General features: G+C 42.7%; 1 protein-coding gene across 4 annotated transcripts in view; it reads right to left on the bottom strand.

The window, feature by feature from the left end:
• Positions 1–19,802, bottom strand: part of SPATS2L (spermatogenesis associated serine rich 2 like) — an 85,450-nt gene that overhangs the window by 40,173 nt on the left and 25,475 nt on the right. For 3 of the 4 annotated variants that reach the window (XM_040605113.1, XM_040605110.1, XM_040605112.1), the window contains one exon: positions 4,982–5,043. In XM_040605113.1, coding sequence (XP_040461047.1) covers positions 4,982–5,020 — 39 coding nt within the window. In that variant the 5' untranslated portion in view covers positions 5,021–5,043. Of the gene's footprint in view, positions 1–4,981; positions 5,044–6,503; positions 6,668–19,802 lie in introns of all 4 variants that reach the window. The other variant, XM_040605111.1, reaches the window with a different exon arrangement.

The raw sequence follows: 19,802 nt of genomic DNA, 5'->3' as shown, positions 1-19,802 counted from the left end.
GTACAAGTTAAATGGTTCATCAAGTGACACAAGTGCATTCTGATCAACTCTGCTGCTCTTCGGACTAAGTCCACCTATTTCAGCACACGGGCAAGGAACAGCTGCAAAGGCCAACTTTAAGGAGACCTAGTGAAATCATCAATTGGAAATTACCTGCTTTTGTAACGTAAGATTTTAAATTTATATACTACTACCATTCCTTCCACTATGAATCCTACTCTTTTTCCTTGCATTCTGACTATCACTTATGAAAACCACTGTTATGGTGAACTCCCCAAAACACATCTGAATAAAATTTCCTTCTTGCAGTTTATGGAACAAACCTGCCCATCTGCTCCTACAGCTCTGATGTCTGAAACAGCAAATCAAAAAGCAAGCCGTTCAGGACAAGTTCAACAGAACTTCACTCCTAACAGAATCCCAAGAGAAGGATTTTAATCTGAATTAAGTACTTTGCTAATTCCACCTGATACCAGATCTTACTTGTTCAAACATGTTTAGACACACATCTTAAAAAAAAAAAAAAGAAAAGAAAAGAAAAAAAAAGACAGGCAAGCAAGTCCTGAAGTCTGAACAATTCCCGGTATTTCTTTGGATCAAAATCAAAATCACATGCCAGCGCTGAATGGTTATCCTGGGGAGTGCCTGATATTCACCCTTCTCTTGTTAAACTAAGAGGGTCTAATTGTTGCAGGAGACAATATATCGCTTGTATTTCTCACTCCAATTGCTTTTTCTTTGGAGGCCTTGTCATTCAGAATCTCAGCGCTTCTTCTGGTGATGTACTAGGTTAATGCTTGAATACTTCCTTTAATTTTACGGAATTATTTTGGATTTAAGCCAATGAATTTGGCACATTTTGTTCCTTAGTCCACTGTGTTTATGATCTGAACTATGTGTAACTCTCAAATCTCTGAAAATCCTGATACTAGAAAACAAGTTCTTGGCTATACTGTATTTCCAGGCACAGAGATGAGTATCAGCAGAGGCAAGAGGGAGAGTGGCATTGTGAAGGACGACTATAGCAAGAGTCAGGGCAGAGAGCGTTATCGGGAGAGAGGTCCTGATGGTGATCTTCAGCTGTGCAGGTACAGAACGACCCTTGTGGCTGCTGAAATGGAGAACTTGTGTTATTCCAGAAAATCTGTGGGATATATGCATGAAAATATGGTAATCAGAACAGCCCTGGCTCCCCACGAGAGTATCACAGCTGCAGGAGCCTCTGCCAACTATGGAAACTTCCATTAGCCTTCCTGACATCACAGGCTAACATTTATATAAATCTCTTGGAGGGGTGGAGGGAGGCATAAAACAGAATGTTTAACCTATTGACTTTATGAACTATTTTAGCTGAAATGCCAAGAATGAATTACACAAGTATCAGTACTACAGTAGCATTCTCTCATGACTCCAATTAGGGGTAGGGTCTTACAGAGCCCGTGTGTGAGCATAATGCTCAAATTGTCTGCCTCAGCCTCACATCACCTTTAAAACAGTGGTAGAGGTCTTATTTCCGTGAACTAGAAGCCGATCATAGAGAGCACATGGGAAAAGGCCCCATGAAAACCAAACCAAGCAACCAACCAACCCACCCGACACAACAAACATTATGCTAACACTTCACGGGCTCCATAGCATATTTTTGGCACAGGGAAATAACGCTCAATTTAAGGAGAAACTTGTGTTCTACTTTTGCAGAAGCTTAGCAAAGTATTTCTGTGCAGATGTACAGCTCGCTTTGGCTTTGTTCAAGTCCTAGCAGGATCAAAGTCTTAAATATATTATGATCTGCAAGCACTGAGGTAGAAGAAAGGGAGAGCTGGGAAGGAGCTGTATTCTGTTCTGTTCTTTTTAACAAGGTCTACTTATATTTGTGTTGATAGCAATGGATTTGTGGAGCTCAGCAAAAGTAATTAGATATATAAATCCTTGTTTTGTTTCCCAGAAACACTCCCCCCCCCCCCAAGGTGGGTAAAAGTAAACAATAAACTCAGTGATTCAATGCTGTGTAGCATGGCCATGTCTTGCTCTCTGAGTTTTCTAAGCAAGGAAGGGATTTGATTTTGACTCTCTTACTAGGGCACTGTAAATACGTCTGATTTTTCAAACATGCAAATGAAGTCCTTACTTTTTAGCAGTCTATGTGCAAATATAATTAAAGCCAACTCAGCAGGACGTATCTGTTCCATCCTTTCCTCAGATTTCTAGTGCATGACCCAAAGGGTTCTAAAGCTACAGTTGCTTTGGAATTATTCAGTTTGCTGCTGACAGAAAGAGCCACCATACGGTAAACCAAATACAAGGTGTCAAATGGAAGTTCTTGCCACCGCAATCTCCTTTTAAAACCAGACAGACTTGTCCAGGTGAAATGGCAAACTGAGCATGCTAGCTTCTCGGCTGACGTATGCAGAGTTCAAGAAGCTTATGCTGTTCGGTCACTAAGTCTTTATTTAGTAGGTTATTAGTCTGTGTTTTCCAGAATAAAAGCCAGTAATTTTGCAATAAAATGTTAATTGCTGTTAACCTAATTCTTCTCTTTGGCATAGGGATTTAGTGGCACTGAGTACTGATGGAAGATACAGGAATAAAGAGAGGAACCATTTAAAATGGAGTGTATTGATCTAATTATTTTCCTGCCTTAAAATGTATATGATCATAAACATCTGACTTTAGATACTCCCAGCAGATACCAGACTTGGAATAGCAGATATCTACTGTGATTAAATGTCCTGTTGCCATTCTTCATTTCTGAAGTAGCGAAAGACAAACAGATGATTCATAAAGTCCTGCACTTCTAAACCTGATTAAATTAATAAAAAAAAAAATCACGCTACTCAGTAAATAGAACTTTAACTGGTTTACTGAGCTGCATTTTGAGAGTTACTGTAATTTACCTTCCAGCGCTCCGGCACGAGGGGTTACAATTTGATGACACTCCTTTCTATTGCAAAATCCTTCATGCTACTCAATAGTTAAACCCTGTGCTGTTATTAGACTAAGGAAGACACTCATCACTGAAATACAGATTTGTGTTGACACACGCCAAGTCCTAAAGATCAACGAGTGATTCAGGAGTTAAAACAAATATGAGGAAAACATACTCAAAGAGCAGGTGGCCAGTGGATATAAAGCAAAAAATTCTACGTGCTGTTGAAAGCGAAGACAGCGAGTAAGCAGCAAAAGATGGACACAACAGTCTGAACAGGAACTCACTGCCACTTGAACTCCTAAGTATAACTATCACTTGCCATGGTGCTTCCTCAGCAGCTTCATTCGTGTATTGGTGGGCAGGTAATCTTTGTTCTTTCAGGAAACATCATTAGCAAACTGAAACTTGAGGAAGCCCAGTTTCAGGTTCAGTAGTTCATCAAGTCCTTTATAAACCAAAGGCGATGTCTAAGCCTTTAACAAGTAGTCATGATCAGTTCTAAAAAATGTATTACCTGACTGAAAAGTTCATTATTTGTGAACTCAGAAGCAGAACAGCAAGTTAACTAAAAATCTGATGGACTTCTATTTCTTTTCTCTGTCACGCTGTTGTATGTTACATTACATCTTAATTCTCTATCATTTCTTGGGACTTTGCTGAATTGGGAAGTTGTATTTACAGTATCTTGCACATATTCCTCAGGCCAAAGGATTTTTTTTCCTTGTTATCAGTCAATCTAATTGCAAAACTGAAGTTAGGCAAATCTTTTTCCAATGAATATATTTTCCCGTCAGCTCAGGAAAAGAGTTAATCCATGGAATCATACACACATTTTTATTCTTTTCCTTTCTAGTGACTTAAGAGAGCTTAGAGAAGAGAGTATTTCACATGCCTGCTGCCCTGCAGGACGTGTCACATGCCACAGGTAGGTCTTATGATACAACGGCAGATGACTACATTTCTTGGTTTCACAATACCCTCGCTGTTCTGTATTACCCTTGATATTTAATCTTTCTCCTTGCATATCTTTCAAGAAGTGAATGGGCGTAATAAACTTTTCACCAATACCTGGAAAAATTTGGGCTCACTGACAGAACTGGATTCTGGCCTGTAACATTTACACACAGCCTTAAAATCTGTGTTAGAGAGACACATTGGGCTTAATAAAGCTGTAAATCAAGAAACCTATTAGCCTCTTCTGAACTTCCTAAACGCAAAGCTCCATCTGTCTTTCCAGACATGAAATAGAACAAAAGCTGATTTTATAAAAGACGACAATTCAGGTGAATTCTCAAAATCTTGGCTTCTTTTAAAATACAACCCTATAATGTTATACCCCTAGTCTTCCCACCTCCCTCTCCTTTTTTCCTATTCTTTGACAGATGTCCTGGTTTCCTACTTATGTTGGTGGGGACTGTCTATGGGTTAGATTGTCTCCTCACAACCTGCCTGCTGGGAGTCACAAAACATCTCCTGGCCTACCTCGGATTTGTACACTAATTAGCTTTAGGTCCTTTACTGCTCCTGAAAGAGTGATGAGGCTCTAGCACTAGCCAGAATATGGAGAGGACATACCGAAGCACATAGAATGCAGTTAAAACCAGAACTACTTACATAGGGTGGGGTGGGGTGTGTGGGCGGGGAAATCTTACTCTTTTCAGGATCTGTAATTTTAGGAATTGCCTTTAAGTAGTAAAAGTATGACTTTTTGGTCAGAAAAACTATCTTCTAAAGGGTGTGTTCTTCAAAGGTTGTGTTTTGTACAGCAGCAAACATCACAAAGTGCTATTCCCCACCGCGTCAGTGCATACCAGAATCACAAAGGAGTAAGAGAAGCCTATCTGACAAAACATTGTCTCTTGGCAGAAAAGCAAAAACGTTTCTCATAAACCAAGATTAATACACTAATCCTATCCAATACCTGCCTGTGTACCTTATGCATAGAGTCAATGGATATTAAAGTTAAGTACGTGAACAGTGTTTGAAGGAGCAGGGATGAAATACGTATGCAAATATCATTTTGGTTTGCACTGTACTGTTACTCGGACCTACCTTTTCCTTGATATTTACAGGAGAATTGATTTCTGCCATCTCTCTTCAGGCAAGAATATTGTCTGTGAAAGGAGAAAAAAAACCACAAAAGAGATTCATTTGGAGGTTTTAATCCCAAGCTGGCACAGCTACATCTATAAACACTAATTGCATGTGCTTACGTATAAGCATTAAAGAAATGTGAGAACACTTAATGCCTTGCACAGCAGTGCTCAATCTTGCCAAAAAGCAAAGCTAGTCCAAATTCCATACTGTCCCATGATTGGTTCTGCAAACACATTTAAAAAATGCCTGATAGTTACAAATCTGGATACAAGGGGTATCAATGCTTCTTCCAGCCATGCCTCTTGGACCCTATTCATTACTGCTTGGTAACTCTGAGGCTTTAAAGCAGAGAAATACCCGAGATGAACTCAGCAGGTCCTGTTTTTCTTATTCCAGCGACATCAATTTTTTCCAGAAAATTTGGCTGGAGATTGTGTCTTAAAAAGCAGCTAGATGTGAGAGGAAGTTAGGCTGACAAGTGCTGCATGGCTTGTTTTTTGTTTGTTTTGGGCTTTTTTTTTCAAAACTAATTCAGAGGATTTAGCACAAAGCTCCTACTGGAACTAGTGGGGTCTGTACGGCTAAATCTCCAAGTCTGCTCTGAAAACTTGTGCACATGAATGGAATTTGCATGTGATTAAGAAACCTGCAATATGCTTTCTATTTCCAGTACATGGCTGGGTAAGTGAGAGACACTGTACCACACGATGAAGAGTTAACACAATGGAGGGAGTCTAGTTGCCTAATCCTACTGCCTTAAGATTTCAGTAAGGATCAGGGCTTAATTTTAAAATTAAGTCACACGAAGAATTACAGCAAAGACTAAGTGAAATGGAATAAAACCTTGGTTTGTCCCCAATTTAACTCTATTAGTTAATTTTAACTGATGAGAAGGTATAGATGTACATAAATGAGAATGAAATCTTAGTTCTGTCCAAGTCTCAAGTTGAAACACTTCCTCCTGTTCCCCATTAGAGCCTTTGTTATGTGGACTGATATAAGAGTTCTCATAATCCTTCTAAATCTCTTTTAATGCACTTAAACAATCCTCCCTTAACTCCTGCTTTGAAACATAGCACTTCACTGGAGTCCAAACTCCAGAAACCAAGCGCTTTATTACAGTATCCACTGACAGCATTTAAATCTTGTTATTAATTTTCATATGCATCCATTTTCTAAGTAAAGAGACAAGATTCAAGGAAGCACATTTTCAAAAATAATGTGACTTCATTTATGGTAAACGGGGAAGAGACGGTAGGAGGAAGAAAAAGGAATGAATGAGTTTTGATCTGATGAAGACCAGACACTGAATGATGGAAACCCTCAACAATAAGGTGCCAGAAGAAAAAAGTAACCCGTTCCATTATCAGTCATTAAAAAAATAAAAAAACAAACCACAACACTTGACATGAGTAAGGTTCTCCCGCCACCTCTATTTTACTATACACGAACAGATACTCGCTATTAAAACTCATACCTTGTATCTGTCATTAGTCAGTGGTTCGACCACTTTGCCAAGACACTGAGCTGGAGCCTCACCAGGTCCAGTAAAACTTCTTCCTGGCAACGGGGCCACTGTCACTCTGAATGCCTTACTGTCTGCTGGTATCTCAGAGCAGAAGGTTCCCTTCCCTGCCCCTCCTTAAATCAAGGATGAAAGAGATCAAATTAGTTTCTGTCAAACCCACCCAAGTGCTAAAAGCAGAGTAAAAAATGTCTGGACAGAGCAGGCAGCAAGATCATACAGAACATAAGCTCGGGGCAAATCCATTTCCAGTATTTAGTGTGTTCCAACAGCTAAAGGAAAACACTGAGAAATGACTGTAGTCCCTGTATAACATTTTTTTTATGTACTTCTTGTCTTTTGCTGTCAGCTATTTCTCATGCTGAACAGGCACAGAACATGAGATATAGGTCATCAAATTTCCCATGCAGACTGGAAAACTTGGCTCTAAAATTACTCTAAGTCTTCACCTCTCTTACTGCTTTTCAGAAAAGCATGCCTTCTACCCAGTGACATAAAAACCATTCTGGATCGATACTATTGTCTACTTAATAATACATTAAGGAATAATTTGACTAGTTCACCCTTATATCTACTATCTAGCAGCTTTTGTTATGTTACAGACAACTGACGGAAGCCTGCCCTCTCACGTGCCAATTTAAACACGCTTAATCTGATCCAACATCTTAAAACAACATTAACAAAAAAATAGGAAAAAATCTGTTCTAGAGGAACCAACACACAGCACAGAAACAAGTACAATAAGGATATAGCTAACAAACCCTTCTAGCCTTAGTCTATTAATCTATAAAAACAAGAAATAATGGGAAAATATCTGTAACCTGAAATCTTCAGGTTCTGCTTTTTCAGCATGTATTCTACTAATTTTGTGCCCAAAAAACTGCATCTTGTATGACGGAAATTAATCCCAATAATTGCACTTTGTGAAAGCCCCACACCTCCCAATTTATGCTGCTTCATAGCTAAATAATTCTTCAAATTTAAATTAAATTTGCTGATTAAATCCTACTACAGCACTTCACAAAATTTACTCTTTGTAGCAACACCCTGACTCCATTAAAAACCAGACAAAAACTTCATATGACACCTTGCCAGATTTGACTTGCCTCTTCTTTGCTGCACGCTCCAGGTATTGCTATGATTATAGCCTTCCACTGATGACTGTGGTGCTGATTCAGCTAACTTGCAACTGCAAGCCATTTCAAGAAGACTTGGCAAGCCACACAAAACATACCCTCAGTTTCTCTCTTTCATCTTCCCCCCCCCACACACACTTTTTAAGATCAAGATCTAAGAGGACACCAGCTTTTATAAATGGACTCATTCCTCTACACTTCAAAATCTTCATTAATATGAATATTACACCTGTCAAAATGAAGATGCTAGAAACAGAGCTGAAGCCTTTTTTATTCACTTTCTCCAAGGACAGATAATTGAAATAACCTGCATAAAACACATGCTCATTTATATAACTCCATCCAGCACTGCTTGTTACATAAAATACAAATGATATGTTAAAAGGAAAATGTCAGCGTAGCACTAGTATTAAAAAATATCTTTTATGGCTATACTTAATAGCTAATCAATTTAATTTTCTCATTTTAGCACAGACTGATTTATTGAATTCGCTGGTATTTTTCCTCTGATGATCTTTTAATCTCTATATTGAACAATTACTTCATTTCTAATCCTGTGACAAAGGATTATAGCACACGAATAATTTTATGAACGAAATAGTCCCATGAAAGTTTAGAAGCTTTAGCTCCAGGCTTGAATCTCAATTAGCTACTACGTTCTCATCCTGAACTCTTCAGGGAAGCTTCTTTCTGCCTGAGCTGTGGAATATCAGAGTACAGCCCACAACTGAGCCCTAAAGCCCCCTAAATCCAGGGGAGAACAGTGCTTTGCATGTCACTACCAGCTTGCCCACAAAAGCAAGTTTGGAGAAAGATCTTCTGCAGAAGATTTTCTGCAGTGGCTAAGGTTAAGTTAACATACACACTCAACCTACACTGAACAAAACATACTGCGTATCAGAGGTTCTCAGCTTGAATGTCATCTTACATGCTTTGTCTTTCTCCACATCTCTTGCTTGTAATGTGTGCTCCTGAAATGTCACTGCATGTTATAATAACAAGAGTTCCACAAAAACGGAATGGAAGAAAAACCCCACCTCCTACAGAATCCCTTATATAAACAGGTCATCAATTTCTGACAGCAATTTCCAAATGCATTACCTGAATAGATCACTCTCCATTGCTTGTTACATCCTGACCTCAAATGCTGACAGAAGGCTGTTACTTCCATACGTATTACACACGTCCAAATGAGACATTTTACTTGCCCTGTGAAACAAAGCATTCAAAGGAATACCGCAGAGAAGACCGGATTAAGTTTGGCAGAGCCTTACTTTTCCTCCCTACAAAACGAAGCAATTCCTATTGCCCTGCACAGGTTTAAGCCAACATGAAACTGAACACAGGCAGCGAAGGTGCTGGCGCATGCTGTCCGACTGACCTCACTTGCAAGCAGCCAGCTCCTGCAGGGCGGACAGTTAGGAACAGCCTTTAACCACCACAGCAAAATATGACAGAGCTCACCTGTCACAGCCTTAAGTAAGTGGCTGCTTGCCCAGCCTTTACAGAAGTTTCCTTTCTGCCTTCCAGCAGCTCTGAAAAACCACTGCTGCTGTATTCAGCTTCCAAGGACAACCTGACGTCTTTCCACTAGTAGCACTTTGGGAAGTGTTCAGCTCACAGCTTCCAGCTACACATGCCTTCAAGTAAAGCGGACAAACACTCCATTTTATACAACACCTTGCATGGGTGGGACTGCCCTCATCTCAAGCATCAGAGCATAAGACCAAGCCTATGCCCTGCCCCTACTGCAAAACCTGGCAACTACCACCTGGCACACTCAAATTTCAGGCATAGAGACAGTATCAGAAAAAGAAGAAACAAGCTCCCCTCCAACAAAACAAAAATCTCCTTGCAAATACACAGAGAGGGGAAGAGAACGTAAATGTTGCCAGAAAGATACAATCTGTGGAAATGCGGTGGTGGTAAGCTCTGTCAGAGCAAAGACGATGGTGTGTGACACCCATTCCACCACTTCTGACACCTAAAGACACAACTTACCTTTGGCAATGGGGAACAGAAAATTGCCCACAAAACAGCAGAGTAATCCAGTGTTGGAAGGGTTTCCTATCCATCTGTAGGTTTAAGGATGAGTAGTTTCCCACACTCCAAAAATCATGTATTTCCTCATCTGCCCACTGCAGCTGCTTCCTTTTATAATGCTCCCCCCAGCCCCCACCTCAGCACAACAGCAATCCCAGGTCTAACTGACTTGACCCTTGCCAATGCCTCTCTTATCCCTGTCTGCTTCTGCAGTCATCTGCTGCTGCTCCTTGTGCTAACCACCCAGCCCTTCCTTTCACCATGCTAATTTCTTTCAAATATCCCATCGGTAACTTATAAAAAGTTTCACACAGCACACCCAAAAAGCCATCTACCAAGGTACTTTTGGGTTGTACATAATCAGTCACTGAGTAAGCTTTCACTGTTAACACAGCAACTGGAGTTTATGATATCATCCCTTTGAATATATTCATAAAGTAGATCAATGCTGAAATGCAGGTTATTTTATTAAATGAAGGACCATTTACTCATTTCCAAGCAGTCCAGTCAAAATACCACAGCTCCAAAAAGCTAGCATGCAAGCTAAGGGCTGAACAAAGCAATCACAATTTTAGAGCCAACTTCACAAAATATGATGTAAATGCAAAGCATCTATGCTGGTTTTGGCTGGGACACAGTTAATTTTCTTTGTAGCAGCTAGCATGGGCTAAGTTTTGGATTTGGGTTAAAAACAGTATTGGTAACACAGGGATGTTTTAGTTACTGCCGTGTAGTGCTTGCAGAGAGCCAAGGGCTTTTCTGCTTCTCACCCCATCCCACCAGCGAGAGGGCTGGGGGGCACAGGGAGTTAGTTGGGGGGGGTGGGGGGGCACAGGGAGTTAGTTGGGGGGGGTGGGGGGGCACAGGGAGTTAGTTGAGGGGGGTGGGGGGGCACAGGGAGTTAGTTGAGGGGGGTGGGGGGGCACAGGGAGTTAGTTGGGGGGGGGTGGGGGGGCACAGGGAGTTAGCTGGGGGGTGGGCGGACACTGCCAGGACAGCTGGCCCCAACTGGCCAAAGGGATATTCCAGACCACAGAACGCCACGCTCAGCACAGGGGCTGGGGGAAGGAGGAGGAAGGGGGGACGCTCCGAGTGACGGCGTTTGTCTTCCCAAGCCACGGGCGTGAGGGAGCCCTGCTGTGCTGGGGACGGCTGAGCACCTGCCTGCCCCTGGGGAGTGGGCAACGAATTCCGCGTTTTGCTTTGCTGGCGCGCGCGGCTCTCGCTTTACCTGTTAAACTGCCTTTATCTCAGCCCAGGAGTTCCCTCGCTCTGACCCCTCCGATTCTCTCCCCCGCCCCACCAAGGGGGGATGAGCGAGCGGCTGCGGGGGGCTTGGCTGCGGCCGGGGTTAGACCAGGACAGAATCTACTGAGATTGTAGCAGCCTGCACTATGCTTTCATCTTCTACACTTCTGCTTCCTCTACAGAATCACATCTCATTTTTAAATGGGACTCCTATCTATCCACATGTATTATATTACACTGTCTTGCCTGCAGACTTCCACAGGCCCTAGGTAACGACAAAACCAGCAGAATCAGAGACACATGGCCTTCGTTTCGCGTTTGACCTTAACTTTCATTATGAAGAGATGCTACCAGAGAACTGCAGATAAAGGCTAGGATGAACACACCTTTTGTGATGCAGTTTTAAGTTAACATTACTGTATCAGAAAGACTGACAGAACTGCAAAAATGCAATTCCAAAATTCAGGTATTTCAGAAAGGAATTCTTCTGGACTTTACTCAGGTTTTATTTAAATAGCAGAAGAAAAAATTACCTCATTAGGTCAAAGGCCAAACATTAGTGTGTATTTCATTATTAGTTACAAAAATCAAGCACAAAGCCCTGCCAGCGTGGTTGCAAAACTACTAGAGATAGTGTAAGATTTAGACACTTGCCTTGACTACTTTGAAATTAGCAACAGGTATGATTTTCTATTTGCTGTAGCCTAGTGTCTAAAGATAATATAATACTTAAAAAATAAATGCATAAGCACAGTCAGTATCAAGAGCATCTAGGCCATTAACCAGTGTTATCCCAGCTGTCCTTTTAGCCTTCTGTGTCATCTTAGTAAAAACAATGTAAAGTGTGATTAATATAGAACCGCTATTTTTCCAGTACTGTTTTATGCCTTTCTAAAGATCGTATCCAGAAAGGGTACACACCATCATTTTGTATCCCCTGGTTTTCAGAAGTTTGAGATTAGTCCCTTCAGCTAGTCAAGTACCTCTGGGCAAGTTTGATGATCTGAGGCCTTTATTATCCTCTTCTTTAAATGCATGCAATAAACATACATTAAGTGAGTGCACACACATTCCCGAATATTCCTCATTTGCAGAGCCAAGTCCCACTGCCATCCCCTGGTCATGCCTGTCTCAACCACAGAACGTGGCTGTTGCCTCTGCATTCCCCTTCTGCTCAGCTCATGCAGTCTGGTTCCCTGACGGTCACCACGCTCAGTCTGAAAAGCTACTGGCTGCAGCGCCCGAAACAGGATGCAGGAAATAAAACGTCTCACTGATTCCACATGTAGGTCTGGATTCCTATAGGAAAGAGGCTTATGCTTCCCCGTTGTTTACCACCTCCTCCCTGAGGATTTCTGAAATGACTGAAACGACAATCTGAGAAAGAAGCAGATGTCTTGGAGATCTACAGCCTTGCAGGCTGCTTGCTTGAAAACAGGCAGAAAGGCATAGAAGTTCAGAAAACACACAATGGCAAATCAGGAACTTAGTCATGTTATTTAACGCTATAAAGTCCATACCTGAGACACCATGGACCCATCCACTACAAGGGACAGAGGTGAGAGTGGGACATGAGAGGAAGGACAGCCCCTAGCACCTGGGTCACCGTACCTTGAAGCCTGTCTCCCGTCCTCAGATATCTGCCGCGTGTAGGAGTGCTTCTGAGCAGGTATCACAGTAACACTGCTACGTCCAAGCAGTATCACAACAAGATGGTTAGGCACCAGTAAGTCCTGTTCCTCATTCTGATTTGCTCTTTGATCCAGTGCTCTCCTCTTCCTAAGCACAGATGGTGCTATTAATACAACCCAGAGACAGCCTGTGCTGCTTGCCTGTCAGCTAGCTCACTTCCCTCGCAGTCCCAGGGCATGAGCGAAGCCAGACCTGTAGGCTCCACAGGCATCTGTGCTTTCACGCTGGGAAGAGCACACTGTGGCGTGTAATAGATCCTCAGATCCTCCAGGCACCTGGTGCTGCAGCCCCCGCTATAAGAGAGTCCTGCAGAAGTACGTTCCAGCTCTATCAAAGTCAGTTTGAGAGCAGGTCAGAAGAAAGCTACTTGACCAGCACCTTTCCCAAACTCCATTAATATTTTATCCAGTTTACAAGCATTCAACACTATAACCATATCTTTTGATATGGACATCACAAAAGATTCTGGCTGTACTTCCTATCACTGGTCCACAGACAACACCACACCCTTGCTATTACAGCAAATGCTCCTTGCAAACCCTCTTGCTGTAGCCTTTAAACGCTGGGTCTGCCCTATCCAGGCTAAGCTCTTCTTTAACACATGGTTCAGTGTGGCTTCCCCAAGGGATCAGTGAGTGTCACTGTACTAGCTGATGTTCACTCATACCAAGTGACTGACACCATGTGATAGTTCCTGCCAGAGTTCCCATCCCAGATGTGTGAGTTCAAGAATCTGCTAACTTTGTAGAATATACCTTGGGCTGAGAAGAATCCAAAACAGTTGCTTGTATTTAGGTCGTTAACACCACCCTGCATGTGAGCAATGGAGACCAATTTTAAAAATACCCTAAGAAAGTACAGAGAAAGGCCAGCTCTGCATTAATTAAAGCAAATTACTGGAATGAAGAATCAGGCCATGGAAGGGGACACATGCGAGTCCTCTGTGGAGGAATGTATGCATGTTGCAACAGATGGGTACCAGTACAAAGCAGATATTCTGTAACTGCTGATTTATATATACATATACACACATATATAGGCAGGCACATACACATATCCAGAAACGCTACTTCCACTAAGTTGTTCTGCAACAACCTGCGAGCCAAGGTATAAATATGCACCCATTTTTTTACTGCCTGTTAAAGATTCATCACAGCACCATTAGGTTTCACTAGAAAACACATTAACTTCCCCTGTCCAGCAACGCTCTTATTGGAATAAAGTTGGTTTACTTCTAATGATATATACATGTATTCCACAGCAATACACATACATTCTTACACCAGCAGTCACCTTCTGTACTTAACACAGTTCGTAAACAATTATTTGCTTCCATGAAATATGATCACTACTCCTTCCTTTGATGGCTACCGGGCTTCCATCCATAAAAAGATCTTGGATTCTCTACCTCACATTCTGCACCTGTGCATTAAAAATACACACAGTACAAATATCCAGACTAATTTCATATGGCCTATTATGACCCGTTTACTGAGTCCAGGATGGTAGTTAACTACTCTAGGGTGGCAAGGAGCTTAGGATGAGTGATCAGTTAAGAATGATGAGAGATGAGAGAATCAGTTAAGAGCCAGCAAAGGCATTTCCCCACTCCAGAGGTCCAAAGGCAAGAATCCCAGCACCACTCCATCAATATTACAACTGCCAGTGGCTGCTCAGGATGAAGTAGCAGCTTGCTTGGCTCCCAGTGCTCTCCACTTTAGGGACTGCACCCAGGGGCTCCATAACCTTCCCATTCTGCCACAGAATCACTGCTCAGAACCTAGAGCCTATGTTCTGCTGGCTGGCATCCTAGAGGAACAGCTGAAGAGCACCACTGAGTCAGCATAAACTGAAGATCTCCGAAATTCCTGGGTTTACTACATATATCTCACTAGTAGAGCTGAGCCCAATTCAGAATAGCTGGATTCAGCTACACGGCCAGTAATGCAGTCCTCTCTGATATGCGGGAGGAAGGGATGAGGGATCTGGAAATAAAAGTCTAGACGGAGAAAACTCGTTTTTCACAGCAATGCCTGCCAAAATAAATATTAGCATCTTGCTCCTCCTCAAGCACCTGAAGGAATCTTGCCAAAACATACCGATAGAGAACAGTGAAATATAAAATACAACCTACTCAAATTCTGCATTTGCATGACCTCCCTGCAAAACAAAACAAAAAAAAGGTTAACTTTCAGTTTTTACAAACTAGGTATTAATCCTCTAAGTCATTCTTGCCAAGGGCTTGAGTCTTTAAAAGTCATTTACGTTGGCTCCTACTTCTGCTCAGAATGGCATGCCAAGAGTCAGTGTCAGTTGATTTGCTTTGAGGTTGCCCAGATTTGAACTGCCAGAAGAGCACAGCATGGGAATACAAAGAGCAATGTATGTAATGTAGCAGTGTACCCCAATCGCAGTAGTTTCTCTGAACCGTAAGATCAGAGGGACAAAAGTGAATGTCAGAAGGTATTTAAGTTCACGCTTGTTTTAGTTGTTAAGAAACAAGATTTTCACAAGGAATCAAGCTTCTACCAGAAGACTGGTACAGTGTAATTTGTTAATAGTAAATTCTCATAATCATGGAATAAATTTCAATTTCAAAGAAAGTCCCAGAGCTACTCACATTTCAGCCTTCTTTCTATTAAGTGTTCTAACTCCACACCGCCTTTCCTTCTTGCTCAAACATCTTGGAAGAACCAGTTTACTTTTGCTAGATGCGCAGGGCTCATTCTCAGCAAATACAAGCTGGAGCAACTCCTTTGAATTCAAGGAGCTATGCAGACTTGAACCAGCTGCTTGCTGGTCCCACAGGCCATACAGCAGAGCCCCCCCGCCGCTGCCTGCAGACCTAGAGAAGGAGCCTCTGGGCAGTGGCGTTTGAAGTACTTGATTTAAATGTGTCACAGTAGTCTGAACCTTCCAAAACTGAACACTGAAATTAAATGTAGCCTTTCATTTTCTAAGACCAAGCCACCTCACCTAGGTCTTTTGAAGGAGATACAAGCTTTTCCCTGAACAGTATTTTTAAATTATTTTTACATATATTTGTACACACACAGAGAAAAAATGTTATGTACAAAAAAACTTTAAAAAATGCTTACAAGTTCCTCTATTAAAATGACCTAATGTATACCCACTATAAACAGACACAGGCCCAGCGGTACTCCCATGCTAACAGCACCCACAGAGTCACACACTACACTAGAAGCAATACCACTGACATTTTGGTATTCCCAGATTTACAACAAACGCTAGCCTTCCTCTCCTCCCCCATGGAAAATGTTGATTTTCTATGTCAACAAAAGGTATTCTTGGAAACAACAACAAAAGCGTATGAATAACTTACCTGTAATTACTTATTGTTCATACAGTCCTTCAGCCCAATTGCTATTACACTTTAAAATAAGTGGCTGTTACAGTATTTACTGGACTTAGAAATGCACTTTTTTTAGAGAAAAAAACCCCAAGAAACAGGTTATTCTTCTCAGCTGAAACCCACACTACCCAGGTACATCAAAATTAATTGTAAAAGTACAGTCAAACAGTGCAGATTGAGTACTGCTAAAAATATGGAAAGGCACCTTAAGCAGCCTCCCCTCCCACACCCACCCCAACAGTCAAGAGCAAATGCCAGAGAACTTTTCTGCTTCTGAAGATCAATAGCATATGAAGTTTTGCCTGACATGCACAAACTGAGGTCCTTGTTTAGCCAGGCATAGAAGGGGCTTTTTAAAAAAACTACAGATTTCTTTACTTGACAAGGGGAACCCTGATAAAGCAAGCTGTCTGACTAGCCATGGAAATGAACACGACATGTGGACAGCACATGGAGTAATTTTATCAACAGAATAAAAATCAGGTATTTTGTTCATCTGTTGAGGAACATTTTGAAAAAAATACATGTATGCTTTATTTTGAAGGTACTTTTCTCAGAAACAGGTATAATCAGTTACACTGTGCAGCACAGATATATACTCGAGCATTTCTCAGCTCATCTCTTCTTGCCTATTCACTAGAGGCAACCTTTGCCATGCCAGAATCCATGAACTGATAAAAACTACGGCACACGACAGACCTTTACTTTGCACCTGTCTGGAATTTCTGCAAAGGGATATTTAACACAGCTTTGTAGGATAAAGTAACATACCATTCGCTCCATGGAACCTAGTGTTCAAGAGCATCAAATTAAGATCTCATTTGCAGTTACCAGCAAGGCTCTACCTGTTGAAATTGTCAGTGTGCTACAGGACGCCATGCACACTTTTCTTGAGCAAGCACGGATACCTATGTGTTTCAGATTAAGTGCTGTATTGGGTTTGCATGGCAAGGATTTGGCAGCTGGGCAGCTACAGGGGTGACTTCCATGAGAAGCCACCAGAAGCTTCCCCCATGTCCAACAGAGCCAATGCCAGCTGGCTCCAAGATGGACCTGCCGCTGGCCCAGGCCGAGCTCATCAGCAACGGTGGCAGCACCTTTGGGATAATTTAAGAAGGGGGAAAAAAGCTGAGCAACAGCAATTGCAGCTGGGAGAGAGGAGTGAGAATATGCGAGAGGAACAGCCCTGCAGACCCCCAGGCCAGTGCAGAAGGAGGGCAGGAGGGGCTCCAGGCACTGGACCAGAGATTCCCTGGCAGCCCATGGTGAAGACCATGGCGAGGCATGCTGTGCCCCCCAGCCCGTGGAGGTTACCGGTGGAGCAGATCCCCCCCCGCAGCCGGTGGAGGACCCCACATCGGAGCAGGGGGATGCCCAAAGGAGGTCGCTGGAGCCAGCTCCTGGCAGGGCCTGTGGCCCCGTGGAAGGGACCCACGCTGGAGCAGTTAGTGAAGAACTGTAGCCCATGGGGAGGGCTCACATCGGAGCAGTTCGTGGAGGACTGCGTCCCGTGGGAGGGATCCCACGCTGGAGCCGGGGGAGAGTGCGAGGAGTCCTCCCGCTGAGGAGGAAGGAGCGACTGAGACACCGTGTGAGGAGCCGACCACAGCCCCCGTTCCCCATCCCCCTGTGCCACCCGGCGGGAGGAGGTAGAGAAGATCGGGAACAAAGTGAAGCCTGGGAAGAAGGGGGAGACGGGAGGAAGGTGTTTTAAGATCTAGTGTTTATTTCTCATTATCCTACTCTGATTTGATTGGTAATAAATTAAGCCAATTTCACCAAGCTGAGTCTGCTTTGCCTGTGATGCTAATTGCTGGGTGACCTCCTCATCCTCACCTTCACCCATGAGCCTTTCACTGTGTTTTCTCTCCGCCTGATGAGGGCAGTGACAGAGCGGGCACCTGGCATCCAGCCAGGGTCAGCCCACAAGTACACAGAAAAGCACGTTTTTATGGGAACTTTAAAATTGTCCCAACTGCTAAATCTCTCTTCCCACTGCTGTTAAGTAGCAACATTACAATAGCACTTACAAATCCCTATACATTGCATGCACGCACTATCGAAGGAACGGTGCCAGTTAACAGTAAGCAAGCCAAATTCTCAGTATCTTAATTTGCTCTAACCATCCTGTATGCATTAAGAACTGGCAGAGAATAAACCGGGCTGACTAGCAATTTTCCAATCAAACAAGGGTTTTGTTGAGGTAGGTGGAGTTACTTCGTTGTAACTGAAACTTCTCACACATCTGCTGAACAAAGCTTCTCCAAAAAAACTAATTTAATTCCCTGTGAGCCAGTTATCCTTCCCCAGAGAGCCCAAATCACAGCAAAACTTGGGATGAGCAAAGTTCAACTTACCAAACAGGAAGTTGCTGTGGACTGTGCAGTGACAGAAGAGCTGACCACAGTATTTACTGTCCCTAAGGTCCTGCATCAGTCATGCCTTTCCTTCACTCCTCCAGAGCCACGCCAAGCAAAGGCAAAGGTGATCCCTGAGCAGCCAGTCTTTTTTTAAGCATCTGACTATATTTTCATGAAACCACACACAAAATTGTTACCTTCACACAAAAAGAGCAGTTCTGGCAACCACTCGTACCAATTTCTTATTGCAGACAAAACCATGCAGTCAGAACTGCCACAAATTCACATCTCCAATTTCACCACATACCGCACACACAGGGCTGGGTCTGCAGGTAACGGATGTGAGCTGCAACTAGATTCTATGGTTAACAAAAGCTCTATCACTGACATCCACAGAAGCAAGGATTTTGGCTGAAGAGAGCTAGCTCTACAGTTGTTCAATATTTGGACTGTCCTCTCCAACAAATGGGGGTGGGGGTAGGGAGGGGGGGTGCAGGGAGCAGGGAAGAGACCCATATATGAGAAGCAATTTACACAGGGTGAGATTGAGCTCCACTGGCTGTCTTCCTTCAATATGCAAAGTTCTCAACAATACTGACACTGATAAGTTGTTCCAAGAGCTGAACATTATCCATCATTATTTTTCCAGGGGTTCCACTCATTAACTGAAACCAGACAGTCTAGCCACCTCGCTCACAATCAGAGCACAGCACACAGGGCATGCTTTGGGTCTTTTTAAACTGCCCGAACTCTGCAGTTGGAAGACAAAATACAAGAGCACTTTCATCGTTTTTTCCCCAAATATACCCTGCTTTTGGACTGGGTGCAAATTACTGCCTTGGCCCTCCATTCTAGCAGAACATACACTCCATCCTACTGCCCTCTGAGAAGGTGTTTGTTTGTTTGCTGCTAAGGATAAAGATATCTGAATTGCTCCAACCTACTCCAAGTGCACACTCCACAAAGAACAAAAGCACAAGCTATCGCTGGTAAAGAAAAACTTGCTCTGACCATGAACCTTTACAGCACGAACCATTTCAGAACATACTGGAGGGAGGCAATTCCGTCCTGCCTTCGCTGTAGGTTGCTTTTTTATTAATACATTCGCTCTTCCCCATCATTCAAAGTAGTGCTTCAGTATATAAAAGCCATGAGAAATTGCATTCAGTGTCTTTTATGAAGACACTGAAGTTTCAGTTTTGCTGTGCTTACCATGAGAACAACCAGACCCCAAGTCCTCTCTCTTCATGGAACTGGATAGCATCAACTGACAAACGCAGTAAAAGGTTTGAAGATGGCCATCTCAAACTCTTATATTCAGACCGATCCCACTGCTACACATTCACCAAAGCCTTTGTGATGCTTTTCACCACCAGGAACAAATGCTCATCCATCTTCA

The sequence above is a fragment of the Falco naumanni genome, chromosome 8 (genome assembly GCF_017639655.2).
Source record: "Falco naumanni isolate bFalNau1 chromosome 8, bFalNau1.pat, whole genome shotgun sequence".
Lineage (NCBI taxonomy): Eukaryota > Metazoa > Chordata > Aves > Falconiformes > Falconidae > Falco > Falco naumanni.
The sequence above is the reverse complement of the archived record's forward strand: the minus strand, read 5'-3'. Positions and strand labels throughout refer to the sequence as shown.